Source organism: Aspergillus wentii (assembly GCF_001890725.1).
Source record: "Aspergillus wentii DTO 134E9 unplaced genomic scaffold ASPWEscaffold_10, whole genome shotgun sequence".
Classification (NCBI taxonomy): Eukaryota; Fungi; Ascomycota; class Eurotiomycetes; order Eurotiales; family Aspergillaceae; genus Aspergillus; species Aspergillus wentii.
In genome coordinates, this window is record NW_024467841.1 from 22,956 (window position 1) to 48,230 (window position 25,275).

General features: G+C 51.5%; 11 protein-coding genes across 11 annotated transcripts; 7 read left to right on the top strand and 4 right to left on the bottom strand.

Annotated features, from left to right (window-relative positions):
• Window positions 1-376: 376 nt before the first annotated feature.
• On the bottom strand, window positions 377-7,796 carry ASPWEDRAFT_294248 (uncharacterized protein). Its single transcript, XM_040833280.1, has 5 exons — window positions 7,477-7,796; window positions 7,286-7,430; window positions 6,970-7,238; window positions 6,561-6,923; window positions 377-6,512 (listed from the first exon to the last, which is right to left on the bottom strand). Exons 1-5 carry the CDS (start codon window positions 7,675-7,677, stop codon window positions 636-638), a joined length of 6,855 nt encoding a protein of 2,284 aa, XP_040683339.1. The 5' UTR covers window positions 7,678-7,796; the 3' UTR covers window positions 377-635.
• ASPWEDRAFT_294241 (uncharacterized protein) lies at window positions 7,797-8,471 on the top strand. Its single transcript, XM_040833279.1, has one exon. It carries the CDS (start codon window positions 7,916-7,918, stop codon window positions 8,267-8,269), a length of 354 nt encoding a protein of 117 aa, XP_040683340.1. The 5' UTR covers window positions 7,797-7,915; the 3' UTR covers window positions 8,270-8,471.
• ASPWEDRAFT_294261 (zinc-binding alcohol dehydrogenase family protein) lies at window positions 8,412-9,833 on the top strand. The gene is made up of 2 exons (XM_040833282.1): window positions 8,412-8,661; window positions 8,714-9,833. Exons 1-2 carry the CDS (start codon window positions 8,553-8,555, stop codon window positions 9,658-9,660), a joined length of 1,056 nt encoding a protein of 351 aa, XP_040683341.1. The 5' UTR covers window positions 8,412-8,552; the 3' UTR covers window positions 9,661-9,833.
• Window positions 9,834-10,647: 814 nt separating this feature from the next.
• Window positions 10,648-12,671, top strand: ASPWEDRAFT_46415 (uncharacterized protein). The gene has a single exon (XM_040836755.1). The coding sequence runs from the start codon at window positions 10,848-10,850 to the stop codon at window positions 12,492-12,494; it is 1,647 nt and encodes a 548-aa protein (XP_040683342.1). The 5' UTR covers window positions 10,648-10,847; the 3' UTR covers window positions 12,495-12,671.
• Window positions 12,672-12,915: 244 nt separating this feature from the next.
• On the top strand, window positions 12,916-13,307 carry ASPWEDRAFT_188116 (uncharacterized protein). The gene is made up of 2 exons (XM_040832202.1): window positions 12,916-13,072; window positions 13,123-13,307. The coding sequence occupies exons 1-2, from the start codon at window positions 12,977-12,979 to the stop codon at window positions 13,177-13,179; spliced, it is 153 nt and encodes a 50-aa protein (XP_040683343.1). The 5' UTR covers window positions 12,916-12,976; the 3' UTR covers window positions 13,180-13,307.
• Window positions 13,308-13,414: 107 nt separating this feature from the next.
• ASPWEDRAFT_165275 (uncharacterized protein) lies at window positions 13,415-15,182 on the bottom strand (the record flags this gene model as incomplete). The annotated part of the gene is made up of 3 exons (XM_040829902.1): window positions 13,415-14,011; window positions 14,058-14,493; window positions 14,547-15,182. The coding sequence occupies 3 exons, from the start codon at window positions 15,180-15,182 to the stop codon at window positions 13,602-13,604; spliced, it is 1,482 nt and encodes a 493-aa protein (XP_040683344.1). The 3' UTR covers window positions 13,415-13,601.
• Window positions 15,183-15,626: 444 nt separating this feature from the next.
• Window positions 15,627-16,523, bottom strand: ASPWEDRAFT_188118 (NuoB/complex I 20 kDa subunit family protein). The gene is made up of 2 exons (XM_040832203.1): window positions 16,326-16,523; window positions 15,627-16,268 (listed from the first exon to the last, which is right to left on the bottom strand). The coding sequence occupies exons 1-2, from the start codon at window positions 16,511-16,513 to the stop codon at window positions 15,818-15,820; spliced, it is 639 nt and encodes a 212-aa protein (XP_040683345.1). The 5' UTR covers window positions 16,514-16,523; the 3' UTR covers window positions 15,627-15,817.
• Window positions 16,524-16,735: 212 nt separating this feature from the next.
• On the top strand, window positions 16,736-18,971 carry ASPWEDRAFT_121776 (Zn(II)2Cys6 transcription factor; the record flags this gene model as incomplete). Its single annotated transcript, XM_040829106.1, has 7 exons — window positions 16,736-16,881; window positions 16,929-17,696; window positions 17,743-17,809; window positions 17,856-18,045; window positions 18,095-18,254; window positions 18,309-18,458; window positions 18,518-18,971. 7 exons carry the CDS (start codon window positions 16,736-16,738, stop codon window positions 18,969-18,971), a joined length of 1,935 nt encoding a protein of 644 aa, XP_040683346.1.
• A 777-nt stretch (window positions 18,972-19,748) lies between these two features.
• On the bottom strand, window positions 19,749-20,537 carry ASPWEDRAFT_294336 (actin-binding ADF family protein). The gene is made up of 4 exons (XM_040833284.1): window positions 20,467-20,537; window positions 20,395-20,405; window positions 20,042-20,342; window positions 19,749-19,993 (listed from the first exon to the last, which is right to left on the bottom strand). The coding sequence occupies exons 1-4, from the start codon at window positions 20,470-20,472 to the stop codon at window positions 19,859-19,861; spliced, it is 453 nt and encodes a 150-aa protein (XP_040683347.1). The 5' UTR covers window positions 20,473-20,537; the 3' UTR covers window positions 19,749-19,858.
• A 394-nt stretch (window positions 20,538-20,931) lies between these two features.
• On the top strand, window positions 20,932-22,404 carry ASPWEDRAFT_55276 (actin; the record flags this gene model as incomplete). The annotated part of the gene is made up of 6 exons (XM_040838186.1): window positions 20,932-20,938; window positions 21,015-21,045; window positions 21,106-21,161; window positions 21,224-21,254; window positions 21,345-22,116; window positions 22,174-22,404. 6 exons carry the CDS (start codon window positions 20,932-20,934, stop codon window positions 22,402-22,404), a joined length of 1,128 nt encoding a protein of 375 aa, XP_040683348.1.
• A 505-nt stretch (window positions 22,405-22,909) lies between these two features.
• Window positions 22,910-24,560, top strand: ASPWEDRAFT_294350 (uncharacterized protein). Its single transcript, XM_040833285.1, has one exon. It carries the CDS (start codon window positions 23,406-23,408, stop codon window positions 24,480-24,482), a length of 1,077 nt encoding a protein of 358 aa, XP_040683349.1. The 5' UTR covers window positions 22,910-23,405; the 3' UTR covers window positions 24,483-24,560.
• Window positions 24,561-25,275: the final 715 nt, after the last annotated feature.

Genomic DNA, 25,275 nt, shown 5'->3' on the forward strand with positions numbered 1-25,275 from the left:
TGTCATGGCAAACCCAATCCGCTTCACGATTGGTCGAGCTGAACCCATGGTTTCTGGACTCGATGGACGCAATCCCAGATTGGCATCAGGCATCTTGGTCTTGAAATGACCGACCATTCGGACCCACTTGAAGGTTGTTCGGTCGCCGTAAAAGGGAATGTTGGCCAAGTGCTGCACAATCTGTTATGGTATTACACTGATTTTAATGACGCTACTAGTGTAGTTATACTGAGATATAACTAATAAGTAGTATGAGAATTATATTTTTCCCTACTAGTACAGAATATACTATATACCCCGTGGCATATATATATATATACATAAACGAGGAAGGTATTAACGCGAAAAAGATAGTGAACCTATCTCGCTAATTCGATCATTACAGAGTTTAAAAGTAGAAAATCATCAACGCCGTGAGTCCATATACCCCATTAAAACCATTTAATCAGCTCGACACCGTGACAAAAGAGCTGGCAGAAGCGATCTTCTTGGCCAACGCCTTGGTCGGCTGCGAGCCCAGAAAGTCAAACGAAGACAGCTCTGCCCCCAGTTCGCGCGAGACCCAATTCTGCACTTCGGTGGCTTTGAGGGAGTCAACTGTGACATGTTAGCATACATCATATGAAAAAGAATTGTCAAAACTTACCACCCAGTGCGGACAGAGGCAGGTCCAAATCGATAGAATCGGCGGTTGTGGCCATTGCGTGTGCGAGGTATTCACTCAGAGCGTCGACGACGATCTGCGCCGCAGCGTCTGGCGAACTGGACTCCTTGAGCAGGGCGCTCGTTGTGAGTTTGCCTCCGTCACTGTCCTCCACCGGGAGGAGGCGATGGTCAAACTTGCGATCGAGAAGCCATGCGCCTGGGGGATTTTTGCGAGACAGGGAGTCTGTCATACCCGCAATGATTTGCGGTGGGAGAGACAGCTTGCTGTTGATGATTACCCGGAGGAGGGTTTGGAGCTCGCGAGTCATGATCTCAGTGCCGTCGAGATGGTTGTATCGGCGACGACGTTGTTCCTGGTCTTCAGCGATGTCACTGAGGCCGCTGGCATCAGGGACGAGGCCGATGTTGATGGAGTGGCCGGGGAGGTTGTGGTTGCGCCGCCATTCCAATAGGGCATCCATGAAGCCGTTGCCGGCGGAGTAGTTGGCCTGGCCCATGTTTCCAATGACGCTGGCCACGGAAGAGAGAGTCACGAAGAATGACAGCCCTTGGTCTGGCTGGGAGAAGAGACGGTGCAGATTCAAGGTGCCATTGATTTTGGAATCAGTCGATTGGGTCCAGTCGTCAAATGTCATCTTCTCAAACATGCTATCCCGGAGAACGGTGGTGCACTGAATCACACCGGCAACATGCCAGCCTTTGCTCCTGATCTTGAATGCAAGGTGCTCGATGTCTGCCTTTTGGGAAATGTCACAACGCACAACATCAACACGACATCCGCGAGTGCTCAACAAGTCCAGGGCAAGCTGCTGCCCCTGCTGGACCACGCCAGATCGCCCCAGGAAGACCAAGTGTCGTGCTCCAGCTTCCACTAGAGTATCAGCAAAGGCAAGACCGAGATTGCCCAGCCCACCGGCCAGGATATAGGTGTCCTCCGCAGGCAGTCCGGTGAACTCGGGCAGCGGCTGCACAATGGGCACTCGACCGGGAGCTTGTAAGTCCACGATGGCTCGGGTATTGGTCTTTTTGCAGTGACTGAATGCAGCCTGCAGATCGGAAACAGGGAAGATGGGATAGGCTTGCACACGCTCCAGCATTTGGTGCCTCTTCATGTAGTCGATGACCTCTCGCAGGGAGGCATGCAGGCTGCCTGGCTTCTCGGAGAATGTCCTCTGTAATTTGGGCGAGGAGAAGGTGCAGCCACTGTCGATGAAGCTCTCTGGGAGAGCACTGAGCTTCATCTCGCTGGACAGATTGATGTACTGCCCACCGGGGGATAGACACCTGGCGGCAACCCGACCAGCATATCCACCGACAAGACAGACACTAGTTTCGACTCCACAGCCATTTGTCAGTCTCGATACGCTCGCTTCGAGACTACCGTGGATACCCAGAATGCGGTCCTTTAGGGCCGGGTAGCGTGAGGAAAGGGCCTCGGTCGTGTCTTGGGAATCCGTGGCGACAATAACTTGCGTATCCATGCTGAGAGAGTAGTCGATCATGGCTAGAAGAGTCTGGCTGGTTGATCCGACAAAGAGGACGGATGAACTGGCGCGCAGTCGGCCGACCTGGGTGAGAATCTGATGCGCGTTGAGGTACGCCAGAGGAGACGAGATGGTCTTTGCTGGATCGGTGTTGGAAGGAATTCGGATGGTGTCATTCTCCGCGACGCGTAGCATCGTCGATAGGCCAGATTCCTCCGAGGCCAGCGTCAACACCTTGTCGCCCACAGCCAGGTCGTGCACGCCTGATCCAATCCGATTGACTCTGCCCACAATCTCGAACATGGGCAGGGCGGTTTCGAGGGAGTTTGCATCGCTGTTTGCATGATAGACAGTGGCCATCTCAACCTTGAGCTCCGCATGGTCTGCTGGGAGTTGGTCTTCGAGCTGCTGCTCTTCCCAGTACGCACTGTCTGTGTCCTGGGCCTTCAGCTGCAGGGGTCTTGTGTCCAGCGTCAGATCAGCCAACACAGGTCGAGGGCCATTGACCAGCGTATGCATCGCCTCATCCACCGCTGGAGTCTCAAGCACTCGTGGAACCAACAGGCGAGCACTCGACAGACGGTACTCCAAGTCTGCCCGGCGTGAGCTATCCTGCGTCGTGAGATGCATTACCCGCAGAATCGCCGCAGCCAAACCAGCCTGGTCTTGCATATCGTCGGTATCCACCAGTAGCTGTGAAATTGTGGTATTCCACTGCTCGTTGCGCAGCGTTCGCAGCAGACCGCACGTGGCACCGGATTCCGCATTCTCCACGGCCCCTTGAGCCCAGAAGGGTGAGACCCAGAGAACATACTGAGCGTGGATGAGCTCTTGGAATCGGCTCAGGTCGTCGGCTGTCCAGTTGGATACCCATGGACCTGCCAGGTCGAGTAACGACACCACCGTCTTTCCGGCCAGCGTGGCTGCCTGGTCTAACCCGACAGGCACCACGCGAGCGTTGTGAGCGGCTAGGTTCTTTCCTAGATGATCCAGAACAGTGGATGAACTTGCGTCGGCACCGAGGATGTAGATCTCAGACTCTGGGGTCCACGAGGCGGGCGTCCTGCGTACGACGATGAAGTTTTCGTCATCTGTGACGCTGTCGATTTCCAATCCGTCAAAGCGTTGCAACGTTTCCACGGCAGAGTTGACGTTGGTCTCGGAAACGCGCATCGCCGCAACGCCGCTGCGCTCGAGGATCGTGCTCAGGAAAGATAGAATAGCCGTTGTAGCCTTACCCTGCCATAGGCTGGGCTCGTCAATAACGGCAAAGTCATATGTACTCTCTGGGAGCGATGCGGATGGGAGCTTGTCCAGCGCACTGATAGGCACAATGTTCGTGTCCTTTGCATCTTCATCGGCGCCACACAATGCAGTGGTGATCCTTCCGAGGCAGGGTCGCTTTCCACCAGCTGGGGCCAGCTCGTAGAGCTCCTCGATGCACGGAGTTGTCGTGTCCGATGTGGTGACGAGCAATTTCGCATCTCCGTGGGTATGGCACAGGCGCTTCACCCAGTCTTTCAGCCGGAGACGGCCTTGCGTCCCATCTTTAGCGATGACCAGTGGCGAATCCAAGTGCTCACCCCAAACAATCGACGAATACCGGCTCTGAGACGCTGCCTCGTCTTGCTTTTGGGCGTTGGGGTTGAAGGGAAGCCGGCCGAGATGAACACCTTCGAAGGTGATCCAGGGTTTGGACCACGACGGATCCGAGGCGATGCACTGGGTGCGCGATTTGCCGTCTCGCCACTGCGTCTCGGTGTGCACGACGAACTGCTCGCCTGGATTCGGGCGGGAATTGTTGGAGATGTAGACATGGTCGACTCCGACGGGGATATTGGCGTTGGTGCTGGACAGGGCATCGGAGCAGGACAGCAGCGCCGACTGAAAGAGGCAGTCCAGCGTGGTGGGATGGATGAAGCTGGGCGTCTCTCTTTCATACGGCATGCCGGATTTGGTGTCTGTGACCACTCCAGACAGCCACAGACGAGGCTCCGACTCGACAAAAGACACGCCGGTGATGGTCTTGAACGATGGCCCTACCGACAGACCACCGACGTCCGACAGCCACTGGTATGCTTGCCCGATGTTGGCCATTCGCGCAACAGTCTGCGTGCTCCGGATGCGCTCCAACGATGCGGACCAGTTCGCCGCATGCTCTGCATCCTCCTGGTTCTCGTATCGCGCCGCGAACGCACCCTTTGCGTGCTGAATCCAGGCACCCCCAGATGGAAGCGAGAAAATCCCGAATTGATACCAGCCGAGCATTCCCGGATGGGGCGAGACTTGCAGGACAGTTTCCAGTCCGCGCTCATCGTTGGGAACAACAACACCGCGGAGGAAATGGAGGTCTTGGAATTCGATTCCCATCATCTCCCGGCCGTCTGCCATTTGTCGCGCTGCTTCGGTGACCATCACCAGCATTCCGGCCGCTGGGAAGACGATCGATCCGGCCACGACGTGATCGGCGATCCATGGATTCTCTGACAGCCGGAGGAAGTTCCTCCATTGGGGCTCGAGGGCGTTTTGATAGTCGAGGGGAGCTCCCAGGATATCGTGGCGCGGGTGCTTGCGCTGTCGTAATTGCGCCGTCTCCAGCGGTTCATGCCAGAACGATGTTTGGTGATTCCAGGGGTAGGAAGGCAGATCAGCCACGACCGCTGGGGTGGTGGGATCGGCACTGCTGTTGACTGCAGCCAGATCGATCGCATGCCCGGTGCTCCAAAGAGAGCCAGCCACTTCGAGCGATGTTCGCAGCGCGTGTTGGTTGCGCGTCACCAGCGAATGGTACGGCAGGGCAGCCATGTTGGCGTTGACGGCCTGCAGGATCTGGTTGACTGGGCCCTTGAGAACGGCATGAGGTCCGATTTCCACCAGCGCCGTCCATTTGATGGGCGCCGGGCGACGGCGAGCCTTGGTCGATTCGCTCAGACGGGCGAGCTGCGATACGGCCGCCGTGAACTCGACGGTGCTGACCATGTTGCGCACCCAGTACGCGCCCCCCAGCTCTGCGGGAGAGACACGCTCCTTGGTGACGGAGGAGAGCATCGGAATCGCCCCGGCAAATCGATCTTCAGGCTTGATGCACTCGATGGCATTGCCAACCACTTCCACCAGCTCTTCCATGTGAGGCGAATGATATGCCGTATCGATGCGCAGCTTGCGCGCAAAGTGGCCATCTTTCTGCAGTCGGCCTTCGAGCTGGTCGATCAGGTCTACATCTCCAGATAGGGTGGTGCTGGCAGGACTGTTCACGCAGGCAACGACCACTGACCGTGGCGGCAGCTCATCCAGATACTTCTGCGCGTTCTCTGCCGAAATGCCCGTCGCCAGCATGCCTCCCCGTTTATCGCTCTCGGCAATCTGCTGCGAGAAAAAGCCGCGGAACCAGGCGACTCGCAGGGCGTCTGGGTGGGTGAGATAGCCACCGGCATATGCGGCAGCGATTTCACCACTCGAGTGACCGACAACGGCATTGGGGAGGACAGACCAGCTGGCCAGCAGGTCGACCAGCGCAATCTGCAGCGCACAGGTGATGGGCTGGCTGCGGTCGGGCCGGTTGATCTGGCTGTCCTTGGCCTCTGCTCGAATCTCCTGCACAATATCAAAAGGACACCCGAGCGAGGAGAGAATGTCCTGGGATCGCTGCATGCTTTCGCGGAACACGGGGATTCTCAACAGCTCCTGCCCCATGCCCGCCCACTGGCCGCCTTGACCGGTGAAGACAAACGCGAGTCGTGTTTGGGCTTTGCGACTCGCCCGAGGATGCTTGGGGAGTCCCTTTTCCAGGACGCCCTGTAGCTGGTCGAGCGAGTTGGCCACTGCAAAGCTGCGGAAGCCCAGCTGCGAGCGCCGACTCAGCATGGTATGCGCCAGATTCGGCAATGGGATGTCGCGCTCCTGGCGCTTGAGATAGTCGCTCCAACTCGAACCCAGACGCTCGATCCCAGCTTGGTCAAAGGTCGAGAAGACGACAACCTGAGGGGCCGGCTCGCGGTCTCTTTCACTGCCGCGCAGGGTTTCCTTGAGGCTTTCGATGATGACGTGCGCGTTGGATCCACCGAATCCGAACGAGTTGATGCTCGCCCGCTGAGGCAGATGGTCCGGCCAGGGCATCGTCTCGTTGCTCAGCCGTAATCGCCAGTCCTCGAGCCGGATCTTGGGGTTGATGTTCTTGAACCCAGCATTGGGTACCAGCGTGGCTTTCTCTAAACAGAGAACGACTTTGATCAGACTCGCCACTCCGGCGGCGCCTTCGGTGTGGCCGAGATTGGTCTTCACCGAGCCCACGTATATCGGCTCGTCGGTGGGTGTTCGAGCCTCACCCAGTGTCATGCCCACTGCGGACAGCTCTGTAGGATCCTAATCACAGTCAGTTCTGCATGGGGAATTCTGCAGTGTTCTACTCACTCCAACAGGCGTGCCCGTGCCATGCGCTTCAAAGTACGCCGTGTCTCGCATGGACAGACCATGTCGCTCATACGTCGACCGAATCAAACTGGCCTGAGAGGTCGGGCTGGGCAGGGTAATCCCCGGCGTGCGGCCATCCTGGTTGATGCCTGTGCCGCGGATGACGGCTCGGATGTTATCGCCGTCAGCCATTGCCGCGGCGAGGGGCTTGAGAAGGACGGCCCCAATGCCCTCTCCCCGTCCATATCCATTGGCCGACTCATCGAAGGAGTGGCTGATACCATCTGGACTCATCATGTGCATGTACGAGAGTCTCTGTGTGAAATTAGGGTGTAAGATAAGACTGGCACCAGTCACCAACGCCTATAACTGTTAGCATAGGTCCGCTCAACTGATCTGGCATACGCACCATTCCGCATTCGCCAGAACTCAAGGCGTTTGCTGCCAGATGGACTGCAGTTAAACTGGACGAACACGCCGTGTCCATCATGATACTCGGGCCTTGCAGATCGAAGAACCACGACAGGCGATTTGCCAGCATGGTCCGGCCATTTCCAGTCGCCGAGTTGTGAGGCATGTCATATATATCTCGTGTTGATAAGAGCTCATAATCATTTGTCATGGAGCCCGAATACACTGCCGTGTCGCTGCCTGGCAGTGTGTCTATTGGTATTCCGCCTGTTGCGCCAGTTTAGCTATATTCCACCTCTCTTGAATCAACATACCATCTTCAAAAGTCTCATACGCGACCTCCAGCAACAATCGCTGCGCGGGGTCCATTCCCGCCGCCTCTTTGGCGGTGATTGAGAAAAAGGGTGCATCGAATCGTGATGGATCTTCATCCAAGAAGAATCCACTGTCATGGTTGATCTAATCACATAAGTTTCAATCTAACAGCAGAAAAGAAACCACGCACTGCGCCTTTCCGCTCATGGCTGGGATGATGCCAGCCAGAGGCCTCATATCTACTGGACGGAATCCGGCCGTGCCCTGTTCGCCCATCGCAGAGCATCTGCCAGAAATCCTCGGGCGAGGTTGCGCCGCCCGAGAAGCGACACCCGATTCCGATGACCGCGATTCCATCCATTTCTGGGGGATTTGTCGGTCGACCGGGCATATTAGAAATTATGGGATAATTTAAGTTGAAAAAAAAGGGTCAAGGGAGAAATGGTGGTGATGAGAGGAAGGAGGGAGGGCTATTAAAGCCGGACTACAGCCGGTGTTGTGCACCGCAAGAATGGCATACCAAGACTCAAGATCATAGTAATGAACGCGCCGATCCACGCGTCCACCTGCGCTTTCCTACTGGCGGGCCACGCAGCGGCGTCGATGCGGCGCTGCTTTCGATCGGGCCAATGTGTTCGAGTCCCAGCAAGGCCAGATGGACCAAACCAGGTCTTTGTTGCTCCTGCGTAGGATCGTCAGCCTCCATCGGGACGGGGTCAGCCCAAGGCAGAGACTATTGGCGGTGGGGATCTTATCATTGGTGGGCGGCGGTTCTGCAGTGGAGCTGGAAAAAATACACAGTTTCCGTACGCCCCACCGGCGTGCATGCACCACAAGAATTGGATCAGCAATACTCTGCAGCGTTCATGCAATATAACATACTTTCTGATGAATCTGACGGCGTCTTTTCCATTACGAACGGAGCGCGAATTGGCTTCAGCGGACGACAAACCACGCTGAATGGTTGGGGTCGGGGACGATAGCGTCCACCCGCACGCAACCCATCTGCGTTAGCTGCAGGCCATCCCCCCCCACCGATCACTGCCCCGATTTTGGAGAACCCAGAGCTCACCGCAATCCACCGCAATGGTACCTTCTGGCGTCTGCCACAAACCGGGAACCGAACTCTGGCTATAACTCTGCCCCTCCAAGCCCTCGTAAACAAACCGAAAATCCCATCAAATAGCCACCTTGCGGTCTCGGAGCTATTTGCACTACCGGCCGTCTCGCGCACACCGTCTTTCCTCCCATCCCGCCACAAACATCATGTCGACGCAGTCAGCTGTCGTTGTCCAACAACCGGGTCGCGCGGAAGTGCTGCAAGTTCCGCTGCCCGCAGTCCCCGACGATTATCTGCTTGTCAAGACCAAAGCTGGTATGCCCTGTGATGTTGGATTCTCGTGTATTCCTGACTAATCCCCTCCCAGTGGCTTTGAATCCCACCGACTGGCGCCACATCGACTTTGTGCCCTGTAACGGAGCCACCGTGGGCTGTGACTATGCGGGAATTGTCGAGGCCGTCGGCCCACAGGTCACAAAGCCATTCAAAAAGGGCGATCGTGTGGCTGGCTTTGTCCACGGCAGCAACGCAGCCCGTCCGGATGGCGGTGCATTCGCCGAGTATGTCATTGCCAAAGGCGACCTCCAAATCCTCATCCCCCCATATATGAGTTTCGACGCCGCAGCCACGCTCGGCGTCGGTCTGACGACCGTTGGCCAAAATCTGTATCAGAGCATGGAACTGCCATTGCCCGGGAGTCCAGACGAGGACGCGAGTGATACAAGTATCCTGATCTATGGCGGGGCAACGGCCACAGGCACGCTGGCTATCCAGCTCGCAAAGCTATCTGGGCTGCGCGTCGTGACAACCTGCTCGGAACACAACCGCAACTTGATGTTTGAGCTCGGGGCGGATGCAGTCTTTGACTACCATGATCCACAAGTCGGCGAGCAGATCAGAGAGGATACCGATGACGCCTTGGAGTTTGTGCTCGATACCATCTCCACGCATCAATCGGCTGGCATCTGCAGTGCCGCCATCTCCTCCGCAGGCGGATCGTACCATGCGTTACTGGAGGTGCGATGCCCGAGAGACGATGTCGATTCGCACGTCTCCATGGCATATGATGTGGTGGGGGAGCCGTACCGCATGGGAACGAACCAGGCCTCACCCGATCCAAGCAATCTAGAATTCGGGAAAAAGTGGGCTGGCCTGGCACAGAAGTTGCTCGAAGCACGCCGCCTTGTGCCTCATCCCTACCAGGTGAAGCCAGGCGGGCTCGCTGGGGCACTGGCTGGACTCCAGATGTTACGCGACGGCAAGGTGCGAGCCAGTAAGCTGGTCTACACGGTGAACGAGTCCCGGTCCGAATGAACAGGCTGCGGCTCCATACCCACATGAGATGCAGTAGCTTTCGGGGGTTTCCTCCAAGTGTCAGAAGGGCATGCTGTAGTGATCAAAGGATCCATTGCGGCAAGCAGCTGCCACTAAGGTTGCTGCGTAGGATTTCATCCCGCGTGAAAGCGATCAAGGTCTGCAGAAACCTGCCATGCAAACTCTGCACTGTCTTCTCGAAGCGATCTCGGAACGATCTTAATCAAACTGTATTCTTTTCATCGTTCTTATGTTGTTTCTACCTATTTTACTGGATGATATTGTCCGATAGTTCTGTGGAGAGAACCCACTGACACTGGGTCCAGGAAGAAGAATATATTGTGAGATGAGCGAATCTGAATGGACAGTAGTTATTGAGTTAGTTGCAAGTCAATTGCTTTGTAGTTCTAAAGGAAATCATCAATCAAAGCACATCTTCAGTGTGGCTTTCTACCGAGGTTCTTGCCTATTTTGCGTGTCAACAAAATTGAGTTTGCAATACCGGGCAAGACGGTAATTTTCAGATAGTGTTTGGCCAATCGTCAGCCGCCGGTGGGGCGTGGGGACACCTGTTGCCCAATTCGGCCATCGCCAATCCAACCCACCAAGGCAAAAGACTCAATTCATCCTCCCAAGGATGCCTCCCAGCTGTTCAGCATCGCAGAAAGCTGCATGCAGAAAGTTCTCGTATCCAGAGTTCTGAGCGATGAACGCGTTCGCAGCAGATCCACCTGACTAACCCTCTAGCCTGCGTTAGTGACAGGCAATAGTTTGCGGGATCTGCGCCAGTCAGATGTCAGATCGACAGTGCGAGCCCACCCCAATCCCGTCCGTCCGGCGGAGCGTCCAGCTGCCTGGCTGCGACACGGTGGACATTCTCCGGATGGGTCAGTAATGCGGCCCTAAAATGAGGGGTAGGCAACCCTTGCTGGCGATCTGGTTTGCTAATCCGCCTGCGCGAACTGGCGCGGTGGCCAACAAAATATGGCCGTCGACACCGTCGCGCTCTCGACCATGAATCCAGCTCCCCACTAGCGATGCAAAGCGGGAAACACGGATTCGGTCAGATTCTGCATGCTGCGAAGATGCCGGTTCGCTGTCGACGCGCAATGCGTTCTGTCTCGTATAAGACAACGGCCCTGGCTGCGTAGCTGGATCACCACCTTTTCCCTCTCGTTGCCCTCGCCATGGATGAAAAAAACGACATCGTGCAGCTGCCCACGCCCCCGGCGCCGGCAGTCTGCAATGCCTCATCAGCCAACCCGCCCAGCCCGGCCGAGTTCACTTTTCCTCCGCGGGAAAAAGTGGCCGAGGAGGTCGTCCCCAAGCCCGTTGGATCGAACCGTGACTCTCGCGATACCATTGATCTCGAGAAGCAGGCTCCGCCCAAGCGGAAGCGGTTTGCGAATTTTCGATACAATGTCTTTACGGTCTACCGGCGGCTGTTCGCCTTTGTGTTCTGCGCCAATCTGGCCGTTTTTCTCTACGTGATGATCTCTGATCGCCAACTGCTGGCGCTGGTCGATGCGACGGCCGTGAACCTGGTAGCCTGTGGTCTCGCGCGACACCCGATGGTTGTCAATGGCATCTATCGCGTGGTGTGTTCGCTTCCTCGCTCCGCGCCGCTCTGGTTACGCCGCAGGGCTGCAAATGCAGCGCACTATGGCGGTGTCCACAGCGGCTGCGGCGTTGCATCGGTGGTGTGGTACATTGGCTTCCTCGCTGCAGTGTCACGGCTGTACTGGACATCATCGCCCATCAGCCCATCCACCAGCGACTTCAAATTCTCCGCCGCACCAGTCACGCTCTGCTACGTGGTTCTCGTGTGCCTCCTGGTGATGGTGGGAGTGGCATATCCCACCTTCCGCAGAAAGTACCATGACTACTTCGAGCTCACCCACCGATTCGGCTCGTGGACCGTCCTGGCACTCTTTGTTGCGCTGCTGATGGTCTTTGTCCACGAAGTCAGCCGCGCGCAACGGGAGTCGTTCGGCCACTTCCTCATCACACTGCCGGCGTTCTGGCTTTTGATCGCAGCTATCATCGCCATCGTGCACCCGTGGCTACTACTGCGCAAGGTGCCCGTCAAGGCCGAACCGCTCTCCACGCACGCCACCCGACTCAGCTTTGACCACACGCAGATCAGCTTCGCCAAGGGAATCCAAGTGACCAAGCACCCTCTCCGCGACTGGCACAGTTTCGCCGGCTTCCCAGACGAGCCTGCTCCCTCCAACCGCAACAGCACCATCTCCAACAACAGGGACAGTACCATCAGCAACGCCACCACCTTGAAAGGCCACAGCTACCGGAACAGCACGATCAGCAACAACAGCACCTTTAAGAAGGGTCATAGAAGAAACAACAGTAGTTTCTCCATCGTCGTGTCAAAAGCCGGCGATTGGACAGCTGACACCATCCAAAACCCGCCCAGCAATCTCTGGAAACGCGGATCCCTCATGCGCGGCGTCGGCTACGGTCTGCGTCTCTTCAACCGCATCATCATCGTCACTACGGGTTCAGGAATTGGACCCTGTCTGGGCTTCCTCGGGGACGCGAACCGGCCGCTCATCAAGGTGGTTTGGCAGACGCGTACTCCCATAAAGACCTACGGCCAGGGTGTTCTCGATCTCGTGCATGAAATGGGTCCTGATCCAATCATCCTGGATACGAACGTCCTCGGCCGTGTCGATATGCTTCCTATTGTGCGCCAGCAAGTGGATGAATTCCAGGCTGAGGCAGTGTTTGTCATTAGCAATCCTGCCATGACTCAGAAAATCATTTACGAGTTCCAATCGCAGGGTATCCCAGCTTACGGTCCTATTTTCGACTCGTGATTTTGGTCCTGTGATATTCAAAAACAGGGGGGAGACTGAGAGCAGGAAAGACTGGTGTATATAGATTCGCCGTTGAAGTGGTTGATCCACTTTGTTATGACCCGGAAATCTCTTATGCTTTATGGATATGACAGCAGCAATGCAAAGTAATAACTAAGACTGAACCTTACAAGGCTTGACATTCATTTTCTTGTAGTAGCGTAGTCTATTTGAAATGAATCCGCACCATCCAATCATAGTATTTAGCAAGGTTTCATTGCACATGCAAGGCCCTCAGGCAGCAAATGATATCAACCAATCTGATCATTGAGTCTGTGCAAGGTGCTTCTGTCTGATGTTCAAGTTGGGGCCCAAGAGATCAGCCTTAAATATCCCTATACCCAAGTCTATTTTCTCGGGCTATCCATCCCTTTCTTCCAGTCACAGGTAAGATCTGATCAATCCAAACACTGTGCACATTGATCAATCACCAATAGGCCACGATGAATCTCTTTACTATTGTCACTGCACTCCTTGTCAGCGTCGCCATTGCCAATCCTACGCCTCTCGAGAAGAGATGCAAATTTACTGCTGATAGTGTAGGTCTATCGGGCACACCTGCAGTCACTGGATCAGACTAACATAATAGTGTTCGGCCAACTCTGAGTGCTGCTCTACAGTCTGCTCTGGCGGGTCATGCGGTTAAATGCAGGGAAATGGTGATATAGGTTAGCTGCCTTTATTGGACTCTTTATACAGTGAACTATCAGTCACATGTCATATTGTTCTCAGTTTATTATATTCCGTTTACAATATCTAGCTAGAACTCTACTGACCCCATTCATACTATAAAAGCGTGCCGTAAGTAGACATAAGAATATCTGTCTGGTAGGTCACTAGTATTAATGTCTGTATAAAACTGTATATATATATTTATAGAAAGCCCATAGAAATACTCTAATACTACCCTACATCATTGATATATAGTGCATTGCTTAGTCCACTATATCTAACATGCACATGATCTATGCTCCTATAAAATTACCACAATCCAATGCTTGTGTTTTCGTTCAGGTGAAATGACAATTTATAGACACATTCAATTGATCTGACACATCCCCATGCCTCCTAATACAAGTATCGGAATTGCCGATTCTCGATATCTGTCAAGTCCGAAAAGCCAAGATCAAGATCATCAGCCTCTTGTGTGGAATGTGCCTGTTCGCTCTCCCGCTTGGCATTCTCCCATACGACAAGGCGCTGCAGGATAAAGGCGAGGATGACCACAACCGACATGGTTACAACAAGAGCAATCTTGGCTGGCTTATAGTTTGGTGCATCACCCGACTGGAACAATTGGGGGCCGATGAGATTGCCTACACAAAAGGCAATGAGAGTCAAGGCATTTCTCATCACACGCTTGGTATATCCACTCGTATTGGCAGAATTCCAGCTGTAGATGATCGGCAACATGGCCGGACACGAGTTAAGAAGATAAACACCAAACAGCATGCCGACTTTATGCGAGTTTCCTAGGCCTGAGGGATGAGTTTTCTGCGAAAGGGAGGATCTGGAGCAACATACCGAGCAGCAATCCCACACCCAGAATACTGGGCAGCGTGATGATGGCGATCATGCAGGAGCGGTAGCCGTGTGCACTGACGTACATGGCAATAAAGGTAGCGATAATCGAAACAGCCCCCGAAGGCATCTGGATGATGGTTGTTTTCTGCTTGGAGAACCCGAAAGTCGCAATGATGATGCTTGAGAAATTGGAAACGGCACCATTGTCAATCATCGCAAGGACCGTGATGAAAAACAAAGGCCACGTCTGCTTATCTTTGGTGAGGAGCTCGAGAACCTGATATGGCTTCAACTGCTTGTTTTCGATACCCGTTTGATTGGCTCGAACGTGCTCGACGGCAGCAATCTTCTCCTGGTCACTGAGAAACCAGGCTGTCATCGGAGTATCTGGCAGGAGGAAAACGGCCATGATCCCAACGGCAGTTGTTATGCATCCCTGCTCATTCATCCTGGTTAGCTTCAATGATTCCAAAGTAAGAAGGTGCATACCATGCAGAGGAAGAGAATCTGCCAGTTTGCCAACTGGGCAGAGTGGACCAGCTGAAACCCATACGAAATGCCTGCACCGGCAATCTGTGCGACTCCAATCTGCATATACCACAGGCCCATGCGTCGGGACTGTTCTGGTTTCGTCCACCACATACCGGTGATGAGAATGAGAGCTGGAGCGACAGAGGCCTCGAACACACCCAGCAGAACTCGCACGATCATCAAAGAGACATAACTGCGACATGCGGCATGGCAGGCAACTAGAATGCCCCAGCAGGCCACATTAATGCCCAGATACTTGCCAATTGGCAGTCGTTGCATCAGGTATGCCGTGATCGGTTCCGCAACAAGATATCCCACGTAAAAGATGGTTCCGAGGTTGTTGTATTCATTTCCCTTGAGGTTGTCCTTGATTCCCATGACTGCCGCATAGTTGAGCAATGTCTTGTCGAGATACTGCAAAAAGTAGATCACAGCGAGTATGGGCATTATGGCAAGATCGATCTTCCATCGCAGCTTGCGGGTGTCAGTGATACTCGCAATCTCTCCAACCTGCTTCTCATGGGCCAGGAATTCGAGCGCTGCATCTCCGTGTTGGACCGGCGAAGCTGTCTCGATTGCGTTTATTTCTTTCATTTTGTGTTTGAAGAGCCAAATACAACAAATTGTGGAAAGGCATCTCTATGTAATCTTTCTGGAGAGATTAAAGACTCATACACTTATCGCTCCTATAAAATGACTATCTCGTAGCTCAGGACGGTCATTGGCCCTACCGCCTTGTTATCAACTGTGATATCCTGGCGCTTCCTGATTGGGCGAGATATGGAGATACGAGGTTTACCCCAACTCTAGGCTCAGTTCACTGACCCCAATGCCAAGCTGTCACTGCCCAAATAGACTTCAACTTTCGCATCCCTATCTTCGCTCCTTGCTTGAAACCCTCTTGTTATTCTGTTCTAGGTTATGATTTTTAGGTGGATATATGATTAATTAGAAACACGGTAGAGAGCATTCACCTCTTGAATAGATATATATATCTTTATTTATTCTATCTTGGAGTATCTTGTTCATCTTTTATGGGTCCATTATCAATATCATTTCTAGCGAGTCAGCCTCAGGTGGCTCTGCGTGGTCGTGTGCTGACAGTCATGGCCGCATGTATCTCCATTAATGTAGCTTTGCTATATAATACTGACCAGATCTTATTCGAAATCGTAAATCACAACTACAGGATGTCATATTCCAATCTTGGCCGTGAAATTGCTGTTTAATCAGCGCCTGTACCACATTCTGGTCACCGGGGTTCTCCGCATTTTCCTTTGCAGCAGAAATATGCCCTGCAGAAGAGCCTCTGGGGTGGGTGGACAACCGGGTACATAGATATCCACAGGCACAATGCGGTCCACGCCCCGCACGACACTGTAGCTATAGTGGTAGTATCCTCCCCCGTTGGCACAGCTACCCATGCTGATAACCCACTTGGGCTCGGGCATCTGGTCATAGAGCAGTCTGAGTGCCGGGGCCATCTTGTTGACCACCGTGCCAGCCACAATCATCACATCCGCCTGTCGTGGCGAGGCACGGAAAATAATGCCCAGTCGGTCCTGGTCATATCGCGGCATGGAGGTGTGCATCATTTCCACTCCGCAGCAAGCGAGGCCGAAGGATAAAGGCCATAGGGATCCTTGTCTTCCCCAGGCGATCAGCTGATCCGCTTTGGTCCTAGAGAATGGAAGATTTCAGAATCAGATAAGTTTGTGGTCTTTGCGCCATACATACAGCATATAGCCAACCGCCCCGGATTTCTCCTTTTCCCATGGTGCAGGCACGGTTGGGGAACTCTGTTGAGTTGCGTGCTCAGATCTCGACGATGTGTGCAATCGCGGTCCCACTGCGAGTGTTCGATGTGGCCGTTGGTTTTGTATCAATTGACGGAACGCACTTCGGCGGGGTAGATTCAGGAGCATATTGCCTCGCATGAGGAGTGAAAGTCAGGTAAGTATAATGGTTCATTTTCTCGAGGCATTTTATAGATAGTGGTTTTGGTACAAAGGCGATGAACATTCCATCCAATCAAATGCATCCGAATTCGGCGACTTCCTGACTCGTCGGACCCACCAAGTCGGCGAAATCCTCGATCAGGACGGCGAATTGACAACGACGCAACGACAACCTTTGTTGATTTCCAAATGCCGCGGGCAAATGCACGAGTAAAAGTCGCCTGCCGCCTGTGCCATGACCGGCGGGTGAAATGCGACCGCAATGAAGGCACTGCTTGTTCCAACTGCCGGGCCGCGGGGTGTAACTGTGAGCCGATTGTCTCTCGCCGTGGACGGTAGGTCCAGCAAAAAGACGGTCATTCCGGTGCTAATACACAGACAGGACTCGAAAACTTCCAATTAAATCGATTAATACCGAGCAAACCAGGAGGCTTCCGCAGTCCTTTCAGAATGTCGCTTCGAATACATCACGCCACGATGATGCTCAAGGTGATCGCAATGAGCACCCAAAAGAGCCCTTCTTCCCGGCTCTTGGTCCCAGCGGCAAGACGCCATACATTGGGGACTCTTCGAACCTCAACTATTTGATACAGCAATTTGGAAATCCATTCCGGGTTACTACGGATACCCGCCCACTGGAGGACCACCTTCACGGCGCAATGCTGGCACGGCTGGGCAGCTCAACAGCGCAGCATATGGAGAGACTTCATACATCTGCGGTTCAAAGCCTTCTGAATGAAGGGGTATTCGACCTCCCACCAACAGAGATCAGTGATTCCCTTGTCGATGTCTACTTTCAGTATTCGTTTCCTTCACTGCCGGTGCTCGATAGATCAGCTTTCCTTGCAGCTCGTGAAGAAGGCACAGTATCACGCTTACTCTTGAATGCTGTTTATCTCGCTGCGAGTATATACTGTTCAGATTCCCTCGTTGCTGCTGCCGGGTTCGCCTCCCGATACGAAGCCAGCCTCACGTTTTACCGAAGAACCAAATCTCTTTATGATGCTGGGTACGAAGCTGATTCGATCGCAATCATTCAAGCTACATTCCTTGCGTCTCATTGGTGGAGTGGTCTCCTCGATCACAAAGATCCGTGGTACTGGCTTGGTATTTCCGCGGGAATGGCACAGGCTGTGGGGATGCATCAAGCGTGAGTCTTCTCCAATGCGAATAGGCGTAGCACTCACGCGTACCAGGAAGTCTTATGGACGCCTTCAGCCGAGAGATCGCAAGTTATGGCGCAGATTGTGGTGGATGGTCTATGTCAGTGCATCCTCGTGTTTGAGTTAATAGCTAGCTGACTTTACAGGCTATGGACATCAACTTATCTATGCTCTTAGATCGTCCACCCCGTGTACAAGGGAGACTTTGCGATGTAGCCCCGCTGTCAGAAGCTGATTTTGACCTGGTATCTGGGTTGTTGGAGAGAGACTGTCTAGGCGGGACTCAACGTGAGCAATCGCTGTTTGTGGTATATGCTGTTCAGCTGGCTCAGACAGGTATGGGTTCTTATAATCCATCTTCGTGCCCTATTGACATGTCTCATAGTCGATGGCCATTATACTATCAAGCTCGGCAATTCCAATGGACTGGCACAGGACCGCTGCCTAGAGGAAATTTCATTGTGGTCATCATCACTTCCCCCTGAATTACAGTTTTCGTCCGCAAACGGCAATGTATGGGGCACTCTGATTCAGATTCTCTATCAGTAGGTTTTACTCATCAGTCCCTTTTGATTGATTGCTGTATCCTGACCTAGTAGTGAATATCGACTGCTCTTGCATCGGAGTAATCCTAGATTTTCACAGAGCACAGGGCCAGGCACTCCAACCTTCCAGATATGCACACACATCGCTAGCATGCTGGAGTTCCTTGTGACGAGCGATCTCATATATGCCGCTGCAGCTACCATGTTCGTGTCCCCGTGATATGATCAGAATTGGAAAGGGTAAATACTAAATTTTGTTACAGACTTCCTGCTGTCCTCTCAACGCTTTCTATCCATATTGTCAATATCCACAAGGGGGATACTGGTGCCCGACTCATTTCCGAGCATCGAGCCCGCTTCTGCATGTTAATCCTCGATAAACTGCAAGACCGATGGCCAGTCGTTGCGTCATTCTATCCCATATTTGACTCCCTTCTTAAGCGATGCTCCATCGATGTACCTATACACCATGATACAGTTGGCCCAGAACTTCAAGAAGCAGGATCATCAATGGGGAAAATTTCTCATGGACCTTGCAATAATAACAACGACAGCATTCTGGACGGCCATAATGACTCGTTTAACCCCATCTTGCAAGACAACATGAACACAACATTCCCATTCTCATCATTCACCAACATATTTGAAGATGTCTTTTTGAGTTTACCACCCCTCCAGTCTGAATTACTCCATGGAGGAGATGCTTTTCTGCAGTAATATTGCTATGTGCTGTTGAGACGTTACATGGTGCGGCTTCACCTCACAAGGTCTTGAACCTGTAAGCTTAGTTGTTCCCCGATCGCGGACTATTATCACTAACTGGGGTTATTTATAGGGGCTCGAGTGTAGGCGCCTTTCGAATGCACGCAAGTTTGCTCAGGCGACGTATCCTGCATACAAGATTTCTAAGGCTGCGTTGAACAGTCTGACAGTGCAGTATGGGATCGAGTATGAGAATGATGGATTTGCGTTCTTCACGGTTTGTCCTGGTGTAAGTTTCCGTAGTTTATTCTTTTCAGCCCTTCACTGACCTTCGACACAGTGGGTTAAAACTGACATGGAAAGCCAATGGGCGCAGCTTGAGGTTGACACCAGCGTCAAGGGAGTCCTTGACATCGTCGACAAGAATGCAGCGGAAATCAATGGGAAGTCCCTGAAGCTTCTTATCCCCGGGATGGAAAACGCCGAGGGTCTCCACCAGTACGATGGAACTGAGGTTCCGTGGTAGAACTTTTGAAATATATTTATAGCCACAGCTCACAGGACATTGGGATTCTGTCACGACGAGTTGAATGTCATGGACCTTCGGGGTTGGTAGAGAGGATAGGATGGGTAGCAGCGGTGCAAGCGCTTGCGCAAACTCTGGATCGTGGGTCAGAGGCATATTCACAGAAGCTCGGGCGTGTTGAGCAAGCTTATGGGAAGGAAGAATAGAGAGCTTCAGGTTTGAGTGTCAATTTATAGTTGAGCAGTGACTTGGCATCATCAGTGTTTGGACTAGCGCCATGCAAGTATGGAATATTTTTGATGATTTTATTGACACACTTCATGATATATAATTTACATGCACTGGTCAAAGCCATAGTTTATTCTTCGTAAGTAGTCTAGGCCTTTCCACCACTTGCTTTGTTCAGGATGACCTTCCAGTCAATCTCGTCGGGTTTATCAGCATGTATGTCAAGCTTAATGTCAAGCGCATTCTTCAACTGCTCCTTGGTGCTCGCGTGGATCATGCAAAGCTGGATATTGTCAGACTCTTCCATAGACCGGGAATGCAAAGTAGATACCTTGACGGGTGTTTGATCAGGAACCCAACTGATGAATACCGTCCTCCGCCTTTTGCCATCTTCATGCAGATCGAACTCAACGTCATAAACGGCATAACGAGGAGCCGGCTTTCCACTGTTATCCACTGCAGATGACAGTTTCTGGCGGAAAGCTTCATAATCTAGCTCAGTAGAGGACTCATCTACCTCAATAACTTGCTGGTTATCTGATAGCTTAAAGATAATAAACTGCAGTCTGTTTGCCCCTCTTCCAGAGCGGAGTTGGTTGAATGCGGTGATGCATTCGTCCGATATGGAGACACTGAAATACCTAATCAGAAATGAAGTCAACATCCAAGAGGCGAAAGACATACCCAGAAGGGATCTTTTATAGTAAACTGTTAGCAAATCTCATTTTAACGATTTGGGTCAGAATCGATACACACCGACATGTTGAGACCTGAGAGATATCAAATTGAAACCTGTAAAAGAAATGAATGGATAGAGAGGAGCTATGCCTTTCTGTCTATTTATTTCTGATGCTCAACCAGGCAACTTGATTCAAGTTATGTTTCTACGTTGCCTGGACTCGCGTCGGAGCCGCGGGCCCGCGGGCCCACGGACATCTGGAATGACCATGACTACTGTTTGAGTCGATCCGTCATTTTATTCTTTGGACATACAGTAATTTGTAATTCAGATAGGGTGCCTAGATTGCATTGCGTAAGACAACATTCGTTGCGCACGACTCGGCAACAAGGCATCTATATATCTGCATCGACCCTACAACGTCATAAAACTACAGAGCCATCAAGTGAGCTTTTTATCTTACGAATTTGCTCGGTTCTCTCTTTAACTTCACCAAATTCCATTTTACTCCTTTCTGGCTATTCTACCCCGTCTCGTTCACAATGGAAGGTATGCTGGACTCAATTTCCCCCTTTTCGAACCCTGGTGGCAAGTAAACTCTAGCATACTGACACTTTTTCTCTAGACGACACAGCTGCTCTTGTAATTGATAATGGGTATAAGTCACCTTTCAAAACGCGCCAGTTACTCGAGACTAAGTGATGCCAACGATACAGCTCAGGAATGTGCAAGGCTGGCTTCGCTGGCGACGATGCTCCCCGTGCTGTTTTCCGTAAGTTGGTCCACGATCCACCGTCATTATGTTGGTGTTCATCGCTCATACACTCTCTGCAGCCTCGATTGTCGGGCGTCCTCGCCACCATGGGTAACACTCTCTGTCATTCACTGAAACATATGAGCCCTGTCTAAACCTCTATCGCATTGGGAGAATGAGCTAACTTGTTCTTAATTGTAGGATCATGATCGGCATGGGCCAGAAGGACTCCTATGTTGGCGACGAGGCCGAGTCCAAACGCGGCGTTCTTTCACTCAAATATCCAATCGAGCACGGCGTTGTGACCAACTGGGACGACATGGAGAAGATCTGGCATCATACATACTACAATGAGCTCCGAGTAGCTCCAGAGGAACATCCTGTTCTCTTGACAGAGGCACCAATTAATCCCAAATCAAACAGGGAGAAGATGACCCAGATTGTCTTTGAAACATTCAACGCCCCTGCATTCTATGTTTCTATCCAGGCGGTATTATCATTGTATGCCTCTGGCCGGACAACTGGTATTGTCCTTGACTCTGGGGATGGTGTTACGCACGTTGTGCCGATGTATGAGGGATTTGCCATGTCCCATGCCATCTCCCGAATCGATATGGCTGGCCGTGATTTGACTGACCATCTGATGAAAGTCATGGCCGAACGTGGCTATACCTTCACGACCAGTGCAGAGCGTGAGATTGTCCGTGATATTAAAGAAAAGCTCTGCTATGTTGCGCTGGACTTTGACCAGGAACTCCAGACTGCTGCTCACAGTTCCAGTATAGAGAAAAATTATGAACTCCCCGATGGACAGGTTATTACGATTGGGAATGAACGCTTTCGAGTGCCTGAAGCACTCTTTCAACCCGGAATGCTTGGCTTGGAGAACGGGGGCATCCATATCACTACCTTCAATTCGATCATGAAATGCGATGTCGATGTTCGCAAGGAGTTGTATGGGAATATTGTCATGGTAGCCCTCCCTCGACTATTTCTGTCTTCTTCAACTACTAAACACTCCTCTTTCTAGTCTGGTGGTACCACTCTATACCCCGGCATTCCAGATCGAGTGCACAAGGAAATCACCGCCCTCGCCCCTGCATCCATGAAGGTCAAGGTGGTAGCTCCGCCTGAACGTAAGTATTCGGTCTGGATTGGAGGGTCCATTCTTGCCTCGCTCTCGACGTTTCAACAAATGTGGATATCCAAACAGGAATATGATGAAAGCGGACCCTCCATCGTGCATCGGAAGTGCTTCTAGCATGTTCATACTCTTGATCGAAATATGGTCAAAGTGGTGGGTATTTCGCTTGTTGTGATATTCACGTGATCGATTTAATGTAAAATCTAGTATCGTTGTATCTATATAATCCTGCCTTTTTTTTTTTTTTTTTTTTTTCCAGGAATTGTCCGTTTCGAAGCTCTGGTGATATCAGGGATTTCGGTTCAGATGTTAAATTCTGGGTCTTCCATAACGAAAATTTAAACAGCATAATAGATACCCCTCATGCACCAAGTTAGAGTAAGGATATTTCCGTAGATTGAAAGTACGTCTTGCTGCTTTTCCTTTATGCAGAATAGTAACTCGACAGGGTTCCCCTGAATGTGGCTGTGTTTTACATGGGTGCACTTTAGTAGAGGTATTTATTGTGCTTACTATCCCTTATCACCTACCGTGCTATTGCTGGATTTCTAGCATTTGAATTATTTGTTTGTCGATCATTTAAAGAACCATAATCGTCATATCTCTTGCATTAATCGTTATTAACACAACATTATCGGATCCGACTACCAACTATCAGATATACAAGCGCCCGTTAAAAACAACCGCAATGAAAACTGCAAGCCATATCTCGAGTACATGAATGCCCCCCTTCAAGTGGAGCAAAATATCTATCACTGGCTGAATACCCGTGTTTTCCATCGATATGTCATGTTTGATGATGAACTTGTCAAGAGCCATGTCTACAACAGCATTGGGGGGCATCTTTATCGAGACACGCTCCCAGCCAGGCAACCTCCATTCCAGCACATCATCCCACCTCGAGATAGTGCAGTTCAAGCCCAGATTATCATCATCACCAGTCCCGTCGTTTGTCCTGTATTTCTGTGCGAGGCTCTCGGCAGGCATTTCCAAACCCCGGTGGATTTCTTCATCAGTCACTTCTTTTTCCTATGGGATTCTGATCAGGATGCGTATCAAAACAGTGAAACACCCCTTCACATTCGACAGAAACTTCTTCGAAGGATGATCCGACTGGGATGCATTCAGACGGGCGGCCAGAAACATCGATTCATTTCTATTTGCGTGGGCTCGCTGGGTGTGATATCCATCTTCATTATAGAGGGAAAGCAGAATACAGGTACGGATGCAAACATCATCAATCTGCATCTCTAACAAGTCGAACAGTTATTATTCTGTGCGATCCCTGTTCCGTGGGGTCTACACGGACGAATACCGCGCATGAAATGGACGTTGATGAGATCCATGCCACCTTCTGCGATACACTGGACTATTTGACTACAGAAGAGATTGATTCAGCCGACAGAGCTCCGTGCGAATACGCATTGCAATACTTGCGAATCGTGGCAGCCGATGTTTACTCATGGATGATCTTTCCTAGTCCAAGTAAAAAGCACAAACAAACTTCAGACCCAGATGTCGCCCTGAAAGATCTGGAAACCATTCAACAAGTCCTGCACGAAATCAAAGGCAATTTGGTCCAATTTCAACCAGAGTCGGCGTCAGTTCGTCGTTTTCTAACTCAAATCAAGTGCTGGGAGGATGAATGCCACCAGCGCATCCAAGATTCACGATATCTCAGCGAGGCCACAATCCGAGATGCCCTACGAATCGACTCGCAAAAGTCCATTGAGCATGCCGTGAGCGTCAAGAGGCTTTCGATTCTGGCAACGGTATTCCTTCCACTCAATCTAGCCACCAGCTTTTTCGGTATGAATGCTGCCCAGCTGGGATCGGGGCCTGTGCAGATTTGGGTCTTTATAGTCGTTGCTGCCACAGCCAGTACTCTTACATTTGTGGTGCCATTTGTCATGCTACACTTGAAGAACAGTGTCCGAGCATCACGAACACTGCGAGCAGTATCCCGTGTTGCAGGTCATTCCTATGGGGATGCATTCTGGCTTTTTATATTTTATATATCTCATGGAACCGATACTAGTGACATACAAGTCCAATATATCCAGTTTGATGGCGGGGACTGGGAAGAGGATATCGCAGCGCTAGAGAAGAAATTGATGGCAAGACTTGATTTGTTCCCGGAATTTTGGATCAGAAGAGCACATCGGATTTATGAATTAGGATATGCAAAAGAGTGAATACATAGAGCTACTAAGGGCAGTTGGCTTGTGTATACAGATATCAGCGCTACAATACCTACCATGTTCAGTTGCCTTAAACCCCTGGCGGACTCTAAAACGAGGCGATTTTACCAACTACCATAACGATCCAGATATCCCTTGCTAGGGTCGTTGTCATAGTGGCGAATTCATCCAGACACCTTAACCAAAAGGTTAAACAACATGATTTATGCGTCTGTGCACTCGTAAGGCAGTTTCCAATTCCAATAACTCAGATCTAAATTGGGCGCCCCCAATTGTCCCCTGAAGACATTGGGGGCTGATTGATGTCGCCAAGCTGTCTGATTGGTCCAGAGCCTGGTTGGCAGAGATAATGGCACCTGATTGGCTGGCTCGTATTTTGTCTGCATCATTAGCACGCCATTTAGATTACAGCCCCATCTGTCAAAACACAGCCAGCATCTTTTTTCTGCATCACTTCAATCCTGATGAGAAACGATTATCTCGCTGGATGTAGTGGATAAACAGCCATATTAAGCTTATTAGCTCAAGTATTTCTATTCAATAAATCTTATATGTTATCTAGTCACCTATGCTCTTTAATGGGAAGAGGCATATGATATCAGCAAATGAGCCTCGAGACATGTCTAGGTAGTGGATATATGCCATCTCGCCTTTCATTCTAGTGCAAGATGCAGTATGTGGGCAACTCAATACATGCTTAATGATACTATTGGCTGATTCCATTATTTGTCAATGTTCAAAGGAAACGCCTTTCGAGGCTGAGCAACGATCGACAGTATGGTAACAG

What these genes read in the sequence shown, in the direction of transcription:
- ASPWEDRAFT_294248 (XM_040833280.1), bottom strand. Translation starts at nt 7,677, where the DNA reads ATGCCCGGTCGACCGACAAATCCCCCAGAAATGGATGGAATCGCGGTC. An exon ending in GCCATGAGCGGAAAGGCGCA is followed by an intron (nt 7,431 to 7,476) that starts GTGCGTGGTTTC and finishes TTATGTGATTAG; the next exon opens with ATCAACCATGACAGTGGATT. An exon ending in GTATGAGACTTTTGAAGATG is followed by an intron (nt 7,239 to 7,285) that starts GTATGTTGATTC and finishes CTGGCGCAACAG; the next exon opens with GCGGAATACCAATAGACACA.
- ASPWEDRAFT_294241 (XM_040833279.1), top strand. Translation starts at nt 7,916, where the DNA reads ATGTGTTCGAGTCCCAGCAAGGCCAGATGGACCAAACCAGGTCTTTGT.
- ASPWEDRAFT_294261 (XM_040833282.1), top strand. Translation starts at nt 8,553, where the DNA reads ATGTCGACGCAGTCAGCTGTCGTTGTCCAACAACCGGGTCGCGCGGAA. An exon ending in GCTTGTCAAGACCAAAGCTG is followed by an intron (nt 8,662 to 8,713) that starts GTATGCCCTGTG and finishes ATCCCCTCCCAG; the next exon opens with TGGCTTTGAATCCCACCGAC.
- ASPWEDRAFT_46415 (XM_040836755.1), top strand. Translation starts at nt 10,848, where the DNA reads ATGGATGAAAAAAACGACATCGTGCAGCTGCCCACGCCCCCGGCGCCG.
- ASPWEDRAFT_188116 (XM_040832202.1), top strand. Translation starts at nt 12,977, where the DNA reads ATGAATCTCTTTACTATTGTCACTGCACTCCTTGTCAGCGTCGCCATT. An exon ending in GCAAATTTACTGCTGATAGT is followed by an intron (nt 13,073 to 13,122) that starts GTAGGTCTATCG and finishes CTAACATAATAG; the next exon opens with TGTTCGGCCAACTCTGAGTG.
- ASPWEDRAFT_188118 (XM_040832203.1), bottom strand. Translation starts at nt 16,513, where the DNA reads ATGCTCCTGAATCTACCCCGCCGAAGTGCGTTCCGTCAATTGATACAA. An exon ending in GGGGCGGTTGGCTATATGCT is followed by an intron (nt 16,269 to 16,325) that starts GTATGTATGGCG and finishes TCCATTCTCTAG; the next exon opens with GACCAAAGCGGATCAGCTGA.
- ASPWEDRAFT_294336 (XM_040833284.1), bottom strand. An exon ending in CTGATCAAACACCCGTCAAG is followed by an intron (nt 19,994 to 20,041) that starts GTATCTACTTTG and finishes GACAATATCCAG; the next exon opens with CTTTGCATGATCCACGCGAG.
- ASPWEDRAFT_294350 (XM_040833285.1), top strand. Translation starts at nt 23,406, where the DNA reads ATGCATTCAGACGGGCGGCCAGAAACATCGATTCATTTCTATTTGCGT.